Raw genomic sequence first — 23,041 nt, 5'->3', positions numbered from 1 at the left:
GTTATAAAGAAATTAACAACTTTGAAAGTCAAGATTTATCAACGATTCGCTACAAAGTTTGCGCAACAAGTCTCTGCCTTCAGGACAGAGCTATATGAAGTCGGAGAAAACTCTGGTAAATTACTGGCAAAGAGGGCGAGACAAAAAGCAGCCTTTGCTAGTATTAATAATATAAAAAATCACATAGGGACGACTGTTAGTAAAATGGATGATATTCTTAGAGTATTTAGTGATTTTTATTCTAAGCTATATGCTGATGATGATCGCCCTGATTGCTCAGATCAGATTAATCACTTTGTTGACTCAGTTCTGAATCCTACCCTATCTAATGAAGAGAAGGAGAAACTAGACTTACCATTTACCTGGGAGGAGATTGAATTCTCCCTAATGTCGCTAGCTTCAGGAAAAGCTGCAGGACCCGATGCTATTCCTTTAGAATTTTATAAATTCTTTAGGAATGTTTTAAAAGTAGAACTACTGGATCTATGTCTGAAGGCACAGCAAGGTAATGCCCCTCAATCATGGCATGACTCTATTATTACGGTGTTTCTTAAAAAAGGCAAGCCTCCGTTATTACCCTCATCCTTTCGCCCTATTTCACTTATAAATACTGACAGTAAAATCTTTTCCAAAATTTTAGCGGTAAGACTATCCAACATTATCTCCCCTTTAGTTTCTGAGTACCAACATGGTTTTATCCCAGCTAGAGACACTGCCGATCACATTCGACGTGTGATTTCTTTCTTGGATTGGTCCCAAGCAACCCGGTCTAATATTGGACTTGTATTTTTAGACGCTGAGAAAGCTTTCGACCGGGTTGCTTGGGGCTACCTTTGGGTAATATTGCTTAGGAAGGGACTAGGACAGGGTATCATAAAAGCCTTAAAAACTTTGTATATTTCCCCTAGAGCGTACATTCGCATCAATGGGCAATTATCGTCACCTTTATTAATTACTAGGGGTACCCGTCAGGGATGCCCCTGTTCTCCCCTACTTTTTGCTGTTTACATTGACCCTTTAAATAACCGTTTTTTTTCAGAAGCTAATATTAAACCCATACATTTAGCTAATATTAATTACCGAGTTCTTGCCTACGCCGATGATATTGTGATCACTACTACGGACGTTCAAACAGCCCTACCTATTATTGATGAGATTGCTAAACAGTTCGGTTTTTTTTCGGGTTATAAACTTAATTTGGAAAAGACTCAAATCCTCTGCTCAGGAGAAAACCCACCTGCAAACATCTCTATCACTTCAGAAGTCATATATTTAGGAATTAAAATTTCTTTACCTATAGAAAAGATACCAGAACGCAACCTAAACCCTATAGTAACCCAAATCAATACCTCATTACTGCGCCTTGATCATCTACGCCTATCTCTCTTTGGTAGACTTAACATTTTAAAAATGTTGGTTCTACCAAAGGTTCTATATTTATTTTGCACAATACCTTTGGATTTTCAACTGCTTTCTTTTAGAAATTTAGAGAGAACTATACTTCGATTTCTTTGGGGCTATAAACGCCATAGGAAAGCTGCTAAGAAAATGATTCTTCGCAACGAATGTGGCGGATGGAATGTCCCTTACTTTCTTTTTTATTATTTCTCTGCCGTTTTACAATACATTAGCCCCCTAATTATGGGAGATAGAGTCGAACTTCTAGATTGTCAGACCCCATCAATTTATCAAATGATCTTGGGTGAGAAAATTAAGGGTAGCTTTTTGAGAATGGTAGAACCTAGCTATCACAAAAAAACTAAATATAAAACCCTGAAATCAGCTTTTCGAGTCTGGCAAAAAATTCAAAAACATATAAAATTAATGAAACTAAACTTCTATACTCCTCTTACATCAAAGGATTTATTTCCAGAAATTTTTCATGATTTAACCATGTATAGATGGCAGCAGAAAGGAATAAGGTATCTGGGTGATTTATTTTATAATGGTCAAATGGTTTCATTTCAGGATCTAATGACTAATTTTTCTGTGGGAAGAAATGATTTCTTCAAATATTTACAACTTCGCAGCTTTCTACAGAATCATCCTTTAATTCCTCCAGTTAAAACTCCATTGCTAGAGCTTCTAAAAAAAAACCCGTATAGGATCTATTTATTCAAGTTTAATGCAGGAATATGGGGATGATTTGGGTCAATGTCAGCTGAAATGGGCTAACAGTCTAGGCATGTTGATATTTTATTGTCGATTAAAATGGCTGCAGAGTGTCTTATAACCGGGATGATGAAATCCCAACATTTCATGTGCATCCATAATCTGTATTACACTCCAAGTAAAGTTGTTAAATGGAGTACGACGGCAGGCACGACTTGCAGTCGGTGTGGAGTATACGCAGCCGATGAATTACACATGTTTTTTTCTTGCTCTAAATTGTCATTGTTGTACCAACAAATCGAAACTTTCATATCTATTATTTTGAAATGTGACATTAAGATAACTTCCGAATTAGTATTACTTGGTATAGACCACACTGTTACTAGGCCCAGATCAATCTCTTACTTTCTTTTTCTTTGCATGGCTGCAGTCAGATCCTGTATTACCAAAGAATAGATTAGCCAGGATCCCCCCACGTTTTTCATGTGGCGGGAAAAATTATTATTTATGTACAACATGGAATCTGCTATATATAAGTTGAAGGGGGTTAAAAAAAGAATTATGGGGGAAAAAATCTGGGCACCAATTGCCGAGTGGATTTAATTTCCTTTGTTTTCTGCTCTATTCTTCTTCCATTATGTATTCTGTTAAAAACTGTTACATATTTTGACTTTTGAATATATTGTGTTATTTCGCTTATTATGCTTTGCTGTATTTCCTTGCAATAAAACAATAAAACTTTAAAAAAAAAAAAAAAAAAGGAACCATAAAGCATACATTCATTCTCTATACACATCACCCTTATGTAGGGTTGCCTAATTATGTAGCACTTTCACAGCAAATTTGATTAAACTAAATTGGTTGGGAGGTAGTTAGTGATAGCAGCTGCGATCCCTACTTCGGCCTCTGATACTATTGGCGAAATGTTGGTCTCAGGGGTTAAAAAGGAAGCAGCCGGAGTAAAAACTATATAAGGATCTAATTTAGGGTGACCAGATGGCTCCATGATGCTTCTTTGCATTCCTGGACTATGCCTTCACATATCACTGTTGTAAGGTGTGATGGTCCAACTGGTTCAATTAAAATGAAACAATACTGCCAGAATGCACTGTTCTGGTGCCATAGGGTCATCTGGTCACCCTACTCTAATGTTCCTATTGTTTTCCCGTATTTTCCACCCCATCTTCTAGCCCATTTGAAACCAATCGGAGACTACTGAGAGTCTATGTATGGGATAAGTTGTCTAACCTGTGATGCCAAAGGGTATGTGATGTTGCTACCATGATGCCTGACATTTTGTTGAATCAAAGTCAATGAAAATCAGGTGAAAATAAAGCTAAAGTCTATGTTCAAAGTAGGTAAACGTAATGATTGTCTTCAAAATGGTAAACGTTATAAGACTGTGTTACCGCTCTGGATTTTTCATTTCTTCTGTGACATAGTTCAAGGCATCCCAACCTGAATACGAATATAAGGCCGAATAGAGAGCCAACGCCATGGATCCTGGGTTTAGCTTAGAGCCCTCAAAAGGTTTTTCAAAATTCTGAGTGTCACCTAAAAAAAAAATAACAATGTTTTTGCTTTGTTTTGTGTTGTCTTCGGGAATCAGTGATTACAGATTGATGTTTTAAAGATCTTAAACAACCATTTATAGCTTCCTATTTAATTGTCACCCACATATTTCTGTCGCAGTGACAAAGGTATCAATTCCTCTAGTCACTTACACTTGTTGTACAATTGAAACAGGTTTTGCTACAACTTGTAGTAACATCATTCACCACTAATTCCTGAAATCACCTCTATTCATTCCATCAATATTGTAAGATAGGACTTTGTTTTTGATCTCTGTATATTGGATTTTAGAGATATTTATTGGTGCTTTGTATGTGTTTTTATCTTGTTTTAGCTGTTTTAAATGAATGTATTTTTGATAATGAAACACATGTTTTGAAATATCAATAAACAATACAACTTTGTTTTGTGGTTTCTGGTACATTTGCAGTAAGAACTGTTAGGCACTCGTTGTGAGAAGCATGGGTGGGAGTGGTAATTCTCAGAAGGGTAAATAACAGAGAGTATGAACTTTTGGGGAATCACATACGGGAAACACATTTACTGTTCTGACTTCTGCAGGTTTTCTCTGGTACTTCAATCACAAAGGTTGCCTCTTGTAGCAGGAAAAATCACTGTGTGGGCTGCAGTATTGCTACAAAATGTATAATTTCGATGGGAACAGTTACACCTGTTACTAAACTCACTAGAATTATACAGCCTCTACAACGAGGTCCTTAGAAGATACACCAAGGCGTGGGGATGCCAAATGTTAAACCTACTAGCCTTGGGGCAGTCTTCCCCAAAACTATTTGCTTTCTCCCCATCTGTTTTATTTGATTTGGTTTTGTTGGCCTTAGGACTCTGTGCACTTTAACATTGCTAATCAGTGCCAAATTGCTAGCCCTCACTCCCAAAAATCAGGGTAAAATTGTCTCACACATGACTGGCATATTTAATTTAGACCAGCCCATTTTCCTCTAGCTCCACAACCACTCAATCAAAAAGTCAAGAACCTCTGCTGCTAGCAACAGTGATTCCCACCACTTACAACATATCCTACATCTTGATAAATGCCTCAAATGCTACACCTCACCATCACTCAAGAGCAGAGTTACACAAAATATTTTCAACATTCAGAGGTTCTGAGATTCTATTGTCAACCTAAACCACTTTTCTTAACACTAACCCATTGACTTCCCTTAAGGTAAATATATTTTACTTGTGTTTAAAATAATAATTGTCCTTGTAAGCCTTCTGTGCATCCGAGATTTTGTTTCTGAACACCTCAGGTGACTACTTACCCATTCTAGATTTAAGCATTGACCCCATGGTGTCTTTGGTTAATCAACTCCTTCCTCTGATTATCGCAAATTGAATAAAACCAGTAGTTTCATTGTGAGTTATCCTTTACCCCAAATCATCTTCTGTACTTCAATGTTCTAATTCAAATTATTGCTTCTCACAAACTGTATTGTGCTATGAAGAACTCTATTCGATTTCTTCACACACCCATTACCTCCTGGGTGATACATAGAATTGGTGTCATGGATTATACCAAGCCTTTTAAGAAACAATTTATCATGTCAGACTCAAACTGTGGACCATTATTGTGGAAACTAGCAGAGATCGCTGTTAGCATTAGCTGAAGCCATTTTGGTTATGGCAGCTATTTTAGTTAGCCATGTGCTCGCCATGTGCTTCTCCCATCCCGGCTCACTCCCACAAATTTGCGCCTGTCGTGGGGCTCATCGGCGATGTGGTCGCCCAAAAGAGTGGTCTCGACGGAGGATTGGAATCTCGCTGAGGATGTACACTGCACGATGAGACCCTTGTCTTTGCAGACCAAAGTGTTTTTCCGATTTTCCCCATTTTGACCCTCCAGGTGATGACCGGTCCCTGACTGAGATCCCTATGGCGTTCATCTCAAAGTGACCATTAGGTCGATTCAGAACTTGGCAGTTGAAAGCTGGAGACTTTGGTAAGGTTGCGATGCGACAATTTTGTTTTGGAATAGCTTTGCCAAGATTTTGTTTCTTTGCTGCAGCAAATAAAAGCAGGTAATGAGGAGATTTTTCTCAACTTTTGGATAGTTCTCAGGATAAATACGCTTTGATTATATTACATCGCATTGTAATATTTTTAGCATGCCTGCTCCTAGCACACTTCGTAGAATGTGTTGCTGTTTTGGTGGTACAATATGGATTTAGGAAGTACTCAACTGGCTCCCCTAGAGGGGATACCTAATAGTTTTATGTACATTAAATATGGTATTTCTTCCATAAGGTATAGTACACTGTTTGAAGAATCAGCTGCTCTCCTTGTCCATCTGGCTTCAAGGACTCGTTTTTTTTAACGGCGTGATTTGTATCAAGATAGAGGAAGGAGTTATTGCCCATAGTTACAAGCCCATACATAGAAAAAAAAAAAAAGAAAGGGGGAGAGTCCAGATTTCTTTATATATATATATATATACACATATATTACCTACTGGCGGTCGCCAGTAGGTAGTTATAGTTAGGATTGTTTTCCATAGGGAAATCGCAACATTCTATTGGGAATAACTTTGGCGCCGGTTGAGGAATCTACCTGAAATTTTCCTCCAATTTGCCTTGCGGCTCTCCGCTCCTTCCCTGAAAGTTTGGGGGGCATTCGTCAAGCGGGGGGCGAGATAAAAGGGGGTCCCAAAACATGTTTTCCCCATGTTAATTTTCATAGGGCGGTTGGACTCACTTTTAGCCCGAACGGCTGAATGGTTTTCCACGAAACTTGGCAAAATTGTAGGGACTGGTAGCCCGATGTGCCTTTGCTATGTCTCAAGATATGTGCTCCAGTGGATTTTGAGTAATTTAGGTTCAAAAAAATATATATATCTATAGCCGCGCCCCGGTACGCGCACCGGGGAGCGCTCCGGACGCGCCACGCGACTTGCGCACGGAAAGCTGATTGGCTCATGGGTGTCTGTAAACATTCCAAACAGTCCGGAGCGGCCGCCATCTTGTGTCTCGGTAGGATCGAGACACAAGAGGTGGCAAAAACAAAGGGGGAAATAACCAAAAGGGGGTAGGGTAGACCCCCCTTGACCCCCTAGGTTTGATGTGGGGGCCATAAAAGGGTCCCGCGGGTGAAATTTTTTTACATTTTTTTTTTGATTTTCGTGGGGGGAGCGCCCGGTACGCGCACCGTGGAGCGTACCTGGGAGTGTACTTTGGGGAAAAATAGTGAAAATAGTAGTGTAAAAAAATCATTTTGAGTGATTAGAGGTAGGGTAGCTCTGAAACGAGCTATTGGGTTCTGTGGCTGTTTTAGGTACCTACAAATACGTCCCATACACACCCACACGCACACAACCCCACACCCCCACAGCCACACACTCCCCACACATACCTCACACACGCACACCTCCACCTACACCCAAACACCCCACACCCCCACACCGACACCTTACACATCCACACCCACACCCACACCCCACACACCCACACACACACCTCACCCCCCCAACACACACACGCACACACAGATACCTCACAGACACACCCCACACATCCCACACACACACCTTCCTCCCCACACACACACACCTCACAGACACACCCACACATCCCACACATACACACACATCCTACACACATACCCCCCACACCCACGCACCTCCCACACACACCTCACACACCCACACCTCCACCTCCACTCAAACACCCCACACACCCACACCCACACACACACCTTACACACCCACACCCCCACCCACACCCACATACCCCACACACCTACACACACCTATACACCTCACCCCCCCCAGACACACACACACACACACACACACACACACACACCTCACAGACACACCCACCATCCCCCACACATACCCCCCCACACATGGGGAAAACTCAGTGAAACAGTAAAATAATAAGTGCTTAGAGGTAGGGTAGCTCTGAATAGAGTTGTTGTGTTGTGTGGGTGATTTAAGTACCAACATGTAGGTACCAATGCAGAGTCTTAAATTCAATGTACACCTTTTTTTCTGTAGATATCTTGCATGTTGTTACATAAGTTATTGTGATATATGGAATCCATACCATAGTCTGTCAGGAAAGCAGAAACAGATCCTTTAAGTACTCCCTGAGAAGACCTAGGGGATCATGGGTAGTCTACCCTGCTCCCTTATGATGTTTTAAAATTGCACAGTATACTGTAAGTTTCACTTTATAATATAATATAAATATAAATCCTTTAAGTACTCCCTGAGAAGACCTAGGGGATCATGGGTAGTCTACCCTGCTCCCTTATGATGATGTTTTAAAATTGCACAGTATACTGTAAGTTTCACTTTATACTATAATATAAACATAATAATTTTGGTAGTACTTCATGAATTCGATATAAAAATGAATAATGTCTCAAACAATTTTTAATTATTAAATAAACATGTATTGGTAGAATTTTCATAGTTCAATAAAACTTCCAGCATTAGATCATCTGGAATCTCCTCAAAAATGCATGTTTCTATATCTTGTAAACATTCAATAAATTGTTGATCCATAGACTGATCCATAAAATCTTCTTCAACAAAATCTTCATTAAGAATCTCCTCATATGTAATCTCGAAGGAAAGATTGATGTTTTCTTGCTCCCCTTCCATTTTTTTGCTGTAAATTGCATAAAAAATAACTATATCAGTAGAGTTAGGGCACTGTTGGGTTTAAGTTCAGACAGGTAGTTCTGATTTTTTAACAGTGAAGTTAACTTTGGGCAGTGTATGGTAACAGGCAGGAAGTAGAAATATAAAAAAGTGCCTGTGAAGAAGCGTAAGTAAATTCATAATTATAGCAGAGAAGCCCAAGTCAATCCATAAATATAACAGAGGAGCCTATCTCTATGTATAACTATAGCAGAGGGACAGTAAATAACTATCAGAAAACTTTTCTACAAATTAACTTAAAGTGCCCCTTACAAATTATCAACTTACTTTACAGAGAGGTGAAGAAGACAAAATGCGAAAATCCTTTCAAGATGTACCTCAGGTAGTTGTTGTCAAAATGGCCGTGTTTCCCTCTCATTTTTCATTTATATTCATGTACATAACCAATCAAATGTCAGGAAAAAAAAGTAGAAAATGAAAGTAACATTTTAATTGGTTGTAAATTCTAACACTTCAGATGTGTTTTTGTCATGTAATTTACCTCAGGATATTTAGACAATGCTACAGCTGAAATGACTCAATGGAATTCCACTAAATTTGGGAAAATGGTAGGGATTGGTATGTAGTAGGACCTATTCTATATTTGGTGAAAGTGTCTCCAGTGGTTTTTATGTAAATTAACTCTTAAAAATTTTTGGGAGCGCTTCCCGGTGCGTGCCCCGGTACGCGTACCGGCAGCGCTACTGGAGTCCTCCATCTTGTGTTTGGGTAGATTTGAGACACAAGATGGAGGACAAACAACGTTGGGAATGGGTAAAAGGGGGCACGGTAGACACTCCCTGACCCCCTAGGTTTTCTGAGGGGGGCTTAGGAGGCCCATATAGGCTCCCCAAAAATATATTTTTTTAATTTTCGCGGGGTGAGCGCCCGGTACGCGCACCGGGAAGCATACCGGGGAGCGTACTTTGGTGAAAAACAGTGAAAAAAGTTAGAGTAAAATAATCATTTTGAGTGATCAGAGGTAGGGTAGCTCTGAAAAGAGCTTTTGGGTTCTGTGGCTGATTTAGGTACCTACAAGTAGGTTCCAATGCACAGTCTTATATTCAGGAGGAATATTCTATTCCCCTCGTCTGAGAAATGCACACCATCTCCTCTTTAGATATCTTGCATGTTGTAACGCAAGTTGTTGTTGTATATTGAACCCATTCCATAGTCTCTCATGTAAGCAGAAACAGATTTATTCACATGTTTCCGTGCTTTCTCAAATTGTGGACAAAATTGGTTGGACCACTTGCATTTCTGTCTTTGGCATATATTGGAATATACCAAGGCAGTTTGAGGAAAAAGTGCCATCAATTGCTCAAAGGTGTCCTTTAAAAGCATTTCCAGACCTACCCCAGTCAAAGTGCCTAAGTCATTTCAACCACAGTGCAGAATTATGAGGTTAGGGTGTGGCAGATGCAAAAAGGTTTTCACCAATGGTATCAATTGATGACATCTCAATCCTCTTTGGCCAATCCATTTTATGTCTACATTGGGTAAGTCAAGGTTGTGAAAATTTCTGGTAGCTGCATACCTTTGAGCCCAGTGGATGTAGCTATGTCCAATAATCCAGACAGCATACATGGTAAGAGGAGGTTCTGGTGCAGTCAGATGCAGTGTGGGAATGAAGTGGCAGTTGGAACAGTATGAGTTTGCAAAAAAAAAACTGTGGAGTTTCAGTGCTCTTCAATCACAAGCAATGATTGGTGGATTCAGATAGTTGAAAACTGGAAGTTAGGGTGCATGGTTCTGTTCTCTGAAAGAAGCAATTTGAATGGTTAAGAAAAAGTAATTTAAAGAAAGATTGCAGCGGATAAGCTGGTGTATTGAGAGGTCAAACATCCTTGCTTAGTTCATTTGCAACATTGTAGAATACACTTTTAACCCTGAGAGCTCAGTGAGGAGGGAGTTGCTATGGTAACAGGTAGAAAAGGCAGAGAGGGGGAAGGGTGTTGGTTTGAAAATAGAGAGGGGAGAGTTTTGATTGGTTACCATGTGCAATATGTGTGTGGAATTAGAGGTTCTCTGTGCCATTCATGGTTGCAGTGCCTGGAGTACATACCTTTTGCTCTGCTAAAGAAATATTGGTGTGTGTGTCTGACACTGTTCTCAATCTCCTAAAGCATTTGTAAAGGTGAGTAATGATTCATTTAATATACATAAAGACTTGTACACTCTATGGAGAAGATTTGGAAGCAAATTGTGGTTTTTTAATGTTGCTTTGTGTCATGCTTTTTGATAATGCTTGGTAAAAAGTTTTTACTGCATAGAGGAATTGTATTTTGTAAAATTGTGAAGTTTCAGTAGTGACATGGAATTCTTGTACATAGGACCTGTGCTGTGTTTCTTAAATGTGATGTCAAAAACGATTTTGGGGGAAATTAATGGCTTTTACATTTTTTAGAAGGAATAAATAATGTGTGCATGCTTAAAGAAATAGATTTGACCCTTTCACAATGATGTTACCTGTGTTAACTCAGTGTAGGAAGCACATTGAGTTTTTTTGCATAGAGGAATTGTATTTTGTAAAATTGTGAAGTTTCAGTAGTGACATGGAATGCTTGTACATAGGAACTGTGCTGTGTTTCTTAAATGTGTTGTCAAAAACGATTTTGGGGAAAATGAATGGCTTTTACATTTTTGAGAAGCAATAAAGAGTGTCTGCATGCTTAAAGAAAAAAATTTGACCCTTTCACAATGATGTTACCTGTGTTAACTCAGAGTAGGAAGCACATTGAGTTTCTTTGCTGTTGGTTTATGTCATTTTTTTTGATAATGGTTGAATTTCAGTAGTGAAATTGAATGCTTGTACATAGGACCTGTGCTGTGTTTCTTAAATGTGATGTCAAAAACGATTTTGGGGAAAATTAATGGCTTTTACATTTTTGAGTAGGAATAAATAGTGTCTGCATGCTTAAAGAAATAAATTTGACCTTTTCACAATGATGTTACGTGTGTTAACTCAGTGTAGGAAGCACATTGAGTTTCTTTGCATAGAGGAATTGTATTTTGTAAAATTGTGAAGTTTCAGTAGTGACATGGAATGCTTGTACATAGGACCTGTGCTGTGTTTCTTAAATGTGATGTGAAAAACGATTTTGGGGAAAAGGAATGGCTTTTACATTTTTGAGAAGGAATAAAGAGTGTCTGCATGCTTAAAGAAATAAATGTGCCCCTTTCACAATTATGTCACCTGTGTTACCTCAGATTAGGAAGTAGATTGTGCAGATGAGGTGAGGCATGTCCAGAGGTACAGAGGAGGTGAGGCCTTTGTTCAAGACTGTAGTGGGAGAGAGGGCTTTCCTGGGGAGCATAGGTGGTGAGGCTTGTGTCTAAGAGTGCAGTGGACAAGGCTTCATGAAGTCTATCCCCGACTGCACTCTTAGACACAGGCGTCAATCTGACTCTTTACAATGATGTTACCTGTGTTAACTCAGTGTAGGAAGCACATTGAGTTTGTTTGCATAGAGGAAATGTATTTTGTAAAATAGTGAGGTTTCAGTAATGACATGGAATGCTTGTACATAGGACCTGTGCTGTGTTTCTTAAATGCGAAGTCAAAAAGATTTTGGGGAAAATGAATGGCTTTTACATTTTTGAGATGGAATAAATAGTGTTTGCATGCTGAAAGAAATAAATTTGACCTTTTCAGAATGATGTTACCTGTGTTAACTCAGTGTAGGAAGCACATTGAGTTTCGTTGCATAGAGGAAATGTATTTTGTAAAATTGTGAAGTTTTAGTAGTGACATGGAATGCTTGTACATAGGTGCTGTGCTGTGTTTCTTAAATGCGATGTCAAAAACGATGTTGGGGAAAATGAATGACTTTTAGATTTTTGAGAAGGAATAAATAGTGTCTGCATGATTAAATAAATATATTTCAACCTTTCACAATAATGTCACCTGTGTTACCTCAGATTAGGAAGTAGATTGTGCAGTTGGGGTGAGGCATGTCCAGATGGACAGAGGAGGTGAGGTCTGTGTTCAAGACTGTAGTGGGAGAGAGGCCTTTCCTGGGGAGTATAGGTGGTGAGGCCTGTGTTTAACAGTGCAGTGGACTAGACTTTATGAAGCCTATCCCACACTGTACTCTTAAACACAGGTCTCACCTTCTTTGTACCCGTGGACAGACCTCTCTTCCACTACACTCTTCAATACAGACCTCACCTCTCCTGCACCCCCAGACAATCCTCACCTCATCTGCAACCCTGAATAGACTTCAACTAATCTGTATCCTTAGACAGGCCTCAGCTTATTTACACCCTTGGACATGCGTCACCTCATCTGCACCCAGTAACCATCATTTATACTCAATACATTGAGGCCTGTCCAGAGGACACAGATGAAGTAAGGCTTGTCAAAGGGTCAGAGGAGGTCAGTCCTCTCCACTGTACTCATGGACACTGAATGCTTGTACATAGGACCTGCAGTGTGTGTCTAAAATGTTATTTAAAAAACGATTTTGGTGCAAATCAATGAGTTTTAGATTTTTGAGAAGGAATTAATAGTGTCTGCATGATTAAATACATATATTTCATCCTTTCACAATAATGTGACCTGTGTTACCTGAGATTAGGAAGTAGATTGTGCAGATGAGGTGAGGAATGTCCAGAGGGACAGAGGAGGTGAGGCCTGTGTTCAAGACTGTAGTGGGAGAGAGGCCTTTTCTGGAGAGCGTAGGTGGTGAGGCCTGTGTCTAAGAGTGCAGGGGACTAGGCTTTATGAAGCCTGTCCTCCACTGCACTCCTAGACACAGGTCTCACCTTCTTTGTACCCGTGGACAGACCTCTCTTCCACTACACTCTTCAATACAGGCCTCACCTCTTCTGCACCCCTAGACAATCCTCACCTCATCTGCAACCCTGAATAGACTTTAACTAATCTGTATCCTTAGACAGGCCTCAGCTTATTTACACCCTTGGACATGCGTCACCTCATCTGCCCCCAGTTACCATCAATTATACTCAATACATTGAGGCCTGTCCAGAGGACACAGATGAGGTAAGACTTGTCCAAGGGTGAGAGGAGGTCAGTCCTCTCCACTGTACTCATGGACACTGAATGCTTATACATAGGACCTGCAGTGTGTGTCTAAAATGTTATTTAAAAACGATTTTGGTGCAAATGAGTTTTAGATTTTTTAGAAGGAATAAATAGTGTCTGCATGATTAAATACATATATTTCATCCTTTCACAATAATGTCACCTGTGTTACTTCAGATTAGGAAGTAGATTGTGCAGATGAGGTGAGGCATGTCCAGAGGGACAGAGGAGGTCAGGCCTATGTTCAAGACTGTAGTGGGAGAGAGGCCTTTCCTGGGAAGCATAGGTGGTGAAGCCTGTGTGTAAGAGTGCAGTGGACTAGACTTCATGAAGCCTATACCCTACTGCACTCTTAGACACAGGTCTCATCTTCTTTGTACCTGTGGACAGAGCTCTTTTCCACTACACTCTTCAATACAGGCCTCACCTCTTCTGCACCCCTGGAGAATCCTCACCTGATCTGTAACCCTGAATAGACCGTTTGCTTTTTGTCATTGCTTTGTTGTTTGGTAATAGTGGGCTATAATGTGCTATTTTATTCTTTAACACAGATTGAAATCAAGATTTCAAGAGTAAGGAAAGATGCCTTCAAGGCAAAGGAGAAGAAAACATGATAACCGCAAAAAAAAAAAAACCAGCAATGGAATTACAGCACTCTTCCACAACAAATACTTCAAAAAACAGGAACAAAGCTCCTGGTAAGACAACTAAGTCTTTCTTACGGAACATATGTAGATAAAAAAAAAATGTTGGACAGCATGTAGAAAAAGAGAATGAGAGAGTAAATTTGAAAAAGAAGGAGAGACCCTCAAAAAATCTTACAACTGGAGCAGGAGAGAATAATATGTATAGGAATAGAAGGCAGAATACGTTTAGAGACATTCGTAAACGAATGTTTCGCATTAGGGTGGTTTTAAATTTGTTAAAAAACATTAGGAAAGGTAAACAGAGAGCTGCTTTTTATAAGAAAAAGAAAAGTGTAGAGAAGATTGTTGATCAGGCTTTTGAAGTTAAGAAAAAATTATTTATTTTAATAATCAATAGAATTAGGACAATTAACAAGACAATTGATGTTTTCAAATCAAACAGTAGATGGAAAAGAGTAATTAATCGGACTAAGTTTTGTAAAGTTTTTTCAGGAGAATGGATGCACAGTTCAAGTTGTGAGCCATTTTTTAATGAGGAGAGTTACTTCCAGGAGAATGATTTAGTGCATGCAGTTGACACCAGTGGTCGAGCATATGAGGTGAAAGACGGTTGTCCGATTGAAAAAGAGAAACCTGTGCCTAGAGAACCAGAAGAGGTGTTAACTGATGAAGTTTTAGGGAGACGTACTAAGGGTCCAGTGTACACTTGGAAGTGTAGTAGTATTTGTAGTGTGCGACAGGAATCAATTGATTTGTTTTGTAATTTCTTACGTACATATAGTAAGAAAAGTCTAAAGCAGAAAATGAAGTTGTTGCAAAACTTAGATCCTTGCAGAGTGAGAGAAAACACAGGTTTGCAAGGGCATTCACTGGCTTGTCTTTCTAGAAAAGTCTGTCAGAGTGTTTTTCATCATTTTAGGATGTTAGCAGTGCATCATACCAAAATGAGGAAATTAGTGAGAATGTTTTATTATGCAAAAAGTCCAGCACTTAAGCTTAAACAATTAAACAGTGCTCTTTTGCATGGAACTGAATTAGATGTGAAGAAGATTTGTGAAGAAATTGAGATTTGTTATTTTGGTGAAAAAGAGGACAGTGTAGAAATTGAGACAGAAATTCAAGGTAATGAGGAAGACAATGTACAGATTTCAAGTACAGAAAAGTTCGACCAGGAAATTACCAGGTTTAAGGTGAAATCAAGTGAAAGGCCGAATTTTACTTGTGTGTGTTGTCGACAAACTCATTATAAGCATCAAACTAGATTAGTTGATTTATACGTAAAAAGTGAAAAGATAAATAATTATGAGTGGAAGGATTTTGCAACTTATTTGTGGGTGGAGAATTGTTTTGATTTGAGTTCTGATCAGCGTATTTGTAAATATTGTTATGATAAATTAAATCAAAACAGAATGCCTGCTAGAGCTGTTCATAATAATCTGGAGTTGGTAGACATTCCTCCTGAATTGATGGATTTAAATACATATGAGTCTATTTTGAATCAATGTGTCCATCCTTTGCAGGCTATTGTTCGCATGGAGCCTAAGATAGGGAAATTGCCTCCTTCAGATTTACAGAGAGGATTAAAGGGAAGAGTTGTTTATTTGCCTCTAGATTTCAAGAAAAATATTGATACCATTGGTGTAGAGAAAGTGGAAGAGGAACCTCTGGTTATTCTAGTTAATGGGGTTCCGACAAAGAGTAAGAAAATCTGGCAAGATTTAGTGTATGTTAGGAAAGTCAAAAAGGCAACGTTGTATTTGGTCAAAAACAATGAGTACTACAAACATGTATGTGTTGAAGCAGAGGAAACAGCTGCAGATGAAGACAGTGATTGTTCAGCTGGCCAAATTGAAAAAGTTGATGTGTCTAGAAGTGAAGAAATATATGAACATTATACTGTTCATCCTTTGCATTCCAAAGAAGTGATGGGGAATGCAATTGACTTGTTTCAAATGAAAGCAGCAAAAGAAAGTCCCATTAGTGTATGGGAAGAAAGTTTGGAAGCTCGTTGTTTTCCACATTTATTTCCAACAGGTCGAGGTGGACGATATGACGATCGACAACTTCAAATTCCTGCATCTGAATATCGAACTGTAAGATTATATGCTGAAGATCCAAGGTTTCGTCAATGCATTCCTTATTTGTTTCATCTACTGTATGAAAGTGACTTGTCTGGGCTTTCTTATGCAGTAAACCATATACTGAAAAGTGGAGCACATCTGCAAAATGTTTCGGCGAGGGACTTTATGGAGAAAGTGAATCTGCAAGATAATATTTTGGAATCTCATTTAATCAATCTCATGGCATGTCAGCGTGGTACAAACGAGTATTGGTACCATCGTCATGGGGAATTGAAATGTATGCTAAGAAACTTAGGAACTCCTACATGGTTCCTCACTCTTAGCTGTGCCGAGTATGCATGGGACGACTTACTTCAATTTCTACGAGAGGCAAATGCAAATATACAAAATATAGAATTAAAAACACCTGGAGAACTGTGTTCTTTGGATCCAGTGAATGTATGCAGATATTTTAATCATAGATTTGAAGCTATGATGTCTTTTATTACCAACAAAAAAAATCCTCCCCTTGGAGAGGTTTTGGATTTCTTTTGGAGAAAGGAGTATCAAGCGAGAGGTGCTCCTCATATACATATGTTGTTGTGGATTAAAGAAGCACCCAAATTTGGAACCGATTCGGATGAGACAGTGATGAGCTTCATTGAAGAGTATTCAACATGTGCTGTTCCGAAAACTACGGAAGAAAACAGTTTAAGGCAACAAGTTTTACGCTTTCAATCCCATCGTTGTGGAAAGTACTGTCGTCGAAAATTCAGAAACAAGGACAAGTTCTACACAAAATGTCGTTTCGGCTTTCCACGACCAGTGATTTCTAAAGGAAGAGTCAATAATTTGATGTCTTCTCTACGACATACTGTGACGAGGAAATCACCCAAAAATACATACAATTTAAAAAGAAACGAAGAGTCCAAGTACATCAACAACTACAACCCAGTGATTTTGTCCATGTGGAACGCTAACATGGATATTCAATTAGTTGCTGACAACTCTATTGCTGTGGCTCGATATGTGACGTCTTACATCACAAAAAAAGAAAAGACAGAACTGAAGGAAATGTGGGAGGACATTTCACATGAAAAGAGTCTAAGCAAGAAATTATACAGTTACAGTCTGAAGATGTTGTCGCATCGAGAAATTGGAGCATATGAATGTTCTGATCGATTGTCATCAGCAAGTCTCTATGCCAAATCTAGAACCATCATTTGGATAAGTCTAGGTCTTGCTGCAACACGAAACCGAGTTTTGAAATCTGTACAAGAGATAGAGTATTTGGCGGAGAAAGAACCAGAAAGTACAGATATTTTGAAGACAAACATGTTGGATACATACTATCCAAATAGAAGTCCTCACTTTGAGAACGCTTGTCTCTATGAAGTTCTTCAAAGCTATATTTATAAGAGGAACATCAGAGAAGATATCAATAATGGAATATATGCTGTCACTGGATGTGAAGGATGTCTAGTGAAACAGAGAAAAGGTCATTTGATTAATCATCGAAAATTGAGTTGTGAAAATCCAGACAAAAGAGAATTTTACTATTTGGCTCTTCTGCAACTCTTTAAACCATGGTGTACAGAAGAGGAACTACTTGGAGATGTTCTCTGTTATGAAGACTCTTTTAATGCAAAGAAGGATACCATAGAATGTCCTGTTTTTCCAAATTATCTGCAAATGTTGAATGAAGAAATAGAGCAAGAAGCAACCATTGCTGCAGAGATTGTGAGAGACAGTTCTCAAGACAGTCAGAGTTCTGCTTCATTGAGTCAGGATCCACTAGGAGGACCAATTATCCAAAATGAAGCTGCCACTGCCATGGATGAGGTGGACAGAGCTATGGAGCAAGCTCAAGAGGATGTAATTAATTTAGAAGATTTGGTGAAACAATTAAACCTTGAGCAGAAACAGATATATGACGAAGTCACAGAACAGGTTGAACATGGATTGAGTCATGAGAAGAAAGAGTGCTCATGTACATCATTTAAGCCTGTCCGACTGTACGTGAGTGGAGAAGCGGGAACTGGAAAACGTTTTCTGATTAAAGCAATTGCAACTTATCTGCAGAAAAGGACTGAATCACTGCTGTCTTGTGTTGTTACCGCTCCAACTGGGCTGGCAGCACATAATATTAAAGGGATTACTTTACATCGTTTACTGATGCTGCCAGTGGAGCATGATAACAAATTGCAATACCACAAGCTATCTGGAGATGCGTGTTCTGAAGTTCCAGAGTCGTGAAGAAAATGAAACTTCTTATCATTGATGAAGTAAGCATGGTCTCAAATCTAATGCTTGCTTTTGTGCATTTGAGAATGCAAGAAATTCTTAGAACAGACTATGATGTCTTATTTGGAGGAAAACACATTATTGTTTTTGGAGATCTACTGCAGTTGACTCCAGTGAAAGGTCAACCAGTGCTTAAAATGGTCACGCATGAAGATACCAGGAAGTGCCTAGGAAGCATTGGAAACGTTAATATATGGTTAAATTTCAAATCTGCAGAACTACTCCAAAATATGCGGCAGGCAAAGGATGAAGATTATAAAAATATTCTACAAGATGTAAGAATCGGAAAAATAAGTCAGCATGGGAAAGAAGCTTTACATGGACGATTAATTTCAAATTTGTACCCAAATGAAAACATTCTTCCAGAGAATATTTCTAAGAAAATTAACGAGAAGAAATCTGGCATATGTTTGATGCCTACTCTGAAAGAATGTTCCATGTTCAACAACAAACTGTTAAAGTTAGAAAATGAAGAGATAGTGAAACTGGAAGCTATAGATAAAATAGGTACATGTAGAAGTGGTCGGAGTCTAATATTCACAGAGTAATAAATATCTCAGAAAATAAAAATTATTTCAAAGGTAACTTCACTTGCATATAGTCCACGAATGTCACTCAGAATAAGGACGGTTCAAACATCCAGTGCATATTTGTTTATTGCACTTCGTAAAAGGATTCAATAGCTTGATCAAATACATATGCAAAGCATTAGAATTGAAAACATTCCAATTACATCATTGGTAGAAAGGTTCAATTGGCATAAACATAATAAGATAGAGTAAATGCATTCAAGTATATCAACGCGCTCACAGTGCACAGAAAGGAAAGTATTTAGAGGGGATGGGTGTGTTGGAGTAGAAGTGGGGACCGGGTAAAGGTGGTGTGACTACGTAATAATCACAGTGAGAGTCAAAAAGTAGCCTCTACAGTCTAAAAAGATCAATAGGTTCCGAATAGCTCTTAAGCACAAGATCCGTGATCCTCCATTATTTAGTCCTATGCTTAGAGAAATACAGAATGTTGGCTGTCAACGTTTCGGCCCCTGAAGAGAAGGGTTGTTCATAACCTCAGGCTGGGGTCTTCATCAGGACACGTGGTAAAGCGGGAGCGCTTAGTGAAGGACCCGGTGTGGGCCTTCAGATTAGGACCTTCCAGGGTTCCTATGTTGTTTACTGTAGCTGGGAGGTGAGCAATTTCCGATTTGGTAATATCAGTCTGGTTTGGTGAACTTCAAATCTGTGGCCAGCTGGAGGTGCCAGTCCGTGGAAAAATCCGTTACTCTCTTTTAGAATACAGGGCGAGCCTGCGGCAACTCAATCCTCCGGCTGTCAGCAACAAAATAGAGCATATGGGAGCAACAATTATTTTGTCAGAAAATTTGAAATCAAAATTGGATTCATTAGAGAAGACTATATCAAAAACTGCTGGTTTTGAAAAGACTCTGAATGTGTGTTTAAATTGTCGTATCATTTTGAGAAGGAATTTAAATGTTGAAAGAGGTCTGGTAAATGGAGCAATGGGTCATGTTATTGGTTTTGTGAATTACAAAAATAGAGATGGAATTGAAATTTTAAAAATTAAATTTGATAGCATTGACGAAATAGAACAAATTTGTCGTTGTTCAGCTAGATTTTTGCCTGTGAAAGACTTATATGTTCGCCGAAAACAGTTTCCTGTTTGTTTGGCATAAGCAGTGACAATTCATAAATCTCAAGGTTTAAGTGTAGATATTGCTTTGGTGAACATTGGAAGTTCTGTGTTTAAAGAGGGTATGGCATATGTGGCATTATCACGAGTCAGAACTTTATCAGGATTGTACTTGATTGAGTGTGATGAAACAAAGATTTGTGCTGATCTAGATTGTGTTAAAGAATACAATAGGTTAAGAAGAGAGTATGCTCCACATTTGCCTCAATATCCTCTGTTTGAAAAACGTGTGGTAGGCCGAAAAAGAAGAAATGAGAATAATTGCAGTGAGGTACTAGCAAAAAGACAGAAAGTAGATGAAACTGTAATTGTAAGCAGAAAGAAAAAGTATTCTGTTGAAGATGTTGTTGGATTTCAGTTTGAAAACAGTTCTGGTGTCAACTTCTATGCTAATGTAGTAGTTAATGTTGTTTTTTTTCTTCAAAATTTACAAGAACAGATTGTTGAAAATCGGGATCAAACATTCTGCTGTTTATTGAATTCTGTGTTTGAGAAATGTAGCAGTGATAGAGCAAAAATAGAAAGTGTTTCAGAAATTAGAAATCTTCTAGACATATGTTCTGGTCAAAATCAATTTTCACAGATAATTCAGCAGGATTGTCAGGAATTTTTAATGTATATGTTTGATGTATTGGAAGATGAAGGAGTAGATATAAAAAATCTTTTTAACCTTTCTTATCAATGGCAGCATAACTGTGATAACTGTACTTTATCAAGTAGTACTAGAATAGACACTGAAAGATTTATATATTTGAGTTTACCAGACTGCAAATCAGTGCCTTTTAATAATCTCGTTAAAGCAGCTGATCACGATATGGTGTGTACCCAATGTAAGTCTGCAATGCTGTCCACATTATTTCTACGAAGTTATGGTCACTATTTCATTTTAATGTTCCAACGATGTAGACCTGATGGAACGAAATTGACAACTTCTATAAAAAAAATTGTGGCTTCTCAATTATCAATTTCAGGAAGAACGTTTGCAACTGTAGCTATTATTTATCATGACGGTCCTTCAACAACATCAGGGCATTACACATGCTATTTAAAAAGTTGTAAAGGTTGGACCCTTTGTAATGACACTCATTTGACTTTAAAACAATGTTTGCCTTTTGACTTAAAAAAATCATATCCAGTGTTTTTACAACCAAAAATTAAGTAAAGGTAATTGGCCTATGAAGACGGGAGCAGTTAATAAAGGTTAGTTTGCTGTTTAAAATTATATTTTGAGTAAAAGTGATCAAGATAATATAAAAAAATTGATTTGTCATATAGGTACTGTAAGTGGATCTCATAGTAAGTGATATCAGTATTATAGGAAATGATGAACATGAGTGAGTCAGAGATAGAATTACGAAAATTTAAATATTGTGAAAATGTTGTTTGAGTCTTTCTTTCAGAACGTCGGAAAAACAGTAATTTTAGAGTTTGTTTTAAGTAATTTGAAAATATACTGATACATCTGACACTATTTGGCCTTAAGGAATGGTGACGGAATGAGTAAAGAGTCATGACTGAAAAAAGGAGTATTTGAAAATAATGAAAATATTTCAGATGTTCTTGGAGCTTTTCTTCTAGAAAGTTGATGAAATGGATTTTTTAACGAACAGCAGAGTACTTTCCAACGAGAAAAGGACCTTCATGATATACTATTTGGCCTAAAGGAAAAGTAAGTGAATCAAAGATTAGTGTACATTTGTCATTTGTCAGTATCTAAGGTTTTTTTTAAAACACAATCTTTTAGATTGTGTTTTTTTCCCCCTGTCATATGTTACATTTATTATATGGTAAGTGTGACTAAAAAAATGCAGTTTGTCATCACTCTTTGCTTTAAGCTCACTAATATTTTCTCAACCAACCTCACTCCTGTTTCTTTACTCTGCTTCCCTCACTTATTCTTATTCTTATTCTCCATGTTTACTCCAATTTCCCCTCTCATATTCAACTTCTTTCAGTCCCTATTCTTTACTTCACTTACCCTCTGTTCCCTTCCTTTGCTTCTTCACTCATTCTGTTTTTCTTAATTATTTACCTTACTCCTACACACACACCTCATCCCCCTCCCAACACATACACACACCTCTGACATACACCCCACACACACACCACACACACACCTCATACACACACACACCCCCCACACACACTCCTCACACACACACACACATTCCATACACACACATACATCCCACACATATAACCCCCACCCCCACACACCCTCCACACATATATCACACACCCTCACCTCCACCCACACCGAAACACCCCACACACCCACACCCACAGACACACCTTACACACCCACACCCCGACCTACACTCACTGACTCCCTATAAGTCACACACACTGCATTACTTACCTTTCTTTGCTGTTTCACTCACACCCATTCAGGCATTGTTTCCTTTACTCTCTCTGTCCTTTCTCTTTGTCACTCCCCATGTCTTATCCTAATTCAATTTTTCACCCTCTTTCACCCCTCTTTTCTTACACTCACTGCTCTTTTCTCACCCTCCCTCACCGTTTTTCATTTATCCCGGTTCCGTCACTACCCTTCATTCCCCATTTTTTACTGTCCTTTCTTTTTCTTTCAACACCCACTCACATTCTCCCACTATTTCTACTTTAGTCTTCTTCCTCTCTCTTCCCTTCTTTCGCTCCCTTATTCATTTTACTTTTCTCACTTTCACCCTATTACACCTTCTCTGTTTTTTACTATGTAATAAATAATCCCTCTGTGTTTCTCCCTCTAGCTCTCTTTCTCTTAACATTACTCTCTTTGTGTTCTTCCCTCATGCTAACTCCTTCATTCATTTTTTTTTTCTTTTTTTGGGGTGCGCGCCCCGGTGCGCGTACCCTGAGGAAAAAAAATTGACAGAGATTCTTTATAAATATAGGTTTATTTTTATAAATTAAAGGTAGTTCTAAAAAG

At 38.6% G+C, this 23,041-nt stretch overlaps 1 protein-coding gene across 2 annotated transcripts in view; it reads right to left on the bottom strand.

Annotated features, from left to right (window-relative positions):
• The window catches only part of LOC144828913 (Y+L amino acid transporter 2-like), a 505,595-nt gene that overhangs the window by 188,480 nt on the left and 294,074 nt on the right, over positions 1 to 23,041 (bottom strand). For both annotated transcript variants that reach the window (XM_078687526.1, XM_078687527.1), the window contains exon 4: positions 3,522 to 3,666. In XM_078687526.1, coding sequence (XP_078543652.1) covers positions 3,522 to 3,666 — 145 coding nt within the window. The remainder of the gene's footprint in view (positions 1 to 3,521; positions 3,667 to 23,041) is intronic.

Source organism: Lissotriton helveticus, chromosome 4_1, assembly GCF_964261635.1.
Source record: "Lissotriton helveticus chromosome 4_1, aLisHel1.1, whole genome shotgun sequence".
NCBI lineage: Eukaryota > Metazoa > Chordata > Amphibia > Caudata > Salamandridae > Lissotriton > Lissotriton helveticus.
Note: the sequence above shows the minus strand (reverse complement) of the source record. Positions and strands in the feature narration are given on the sequence as shown.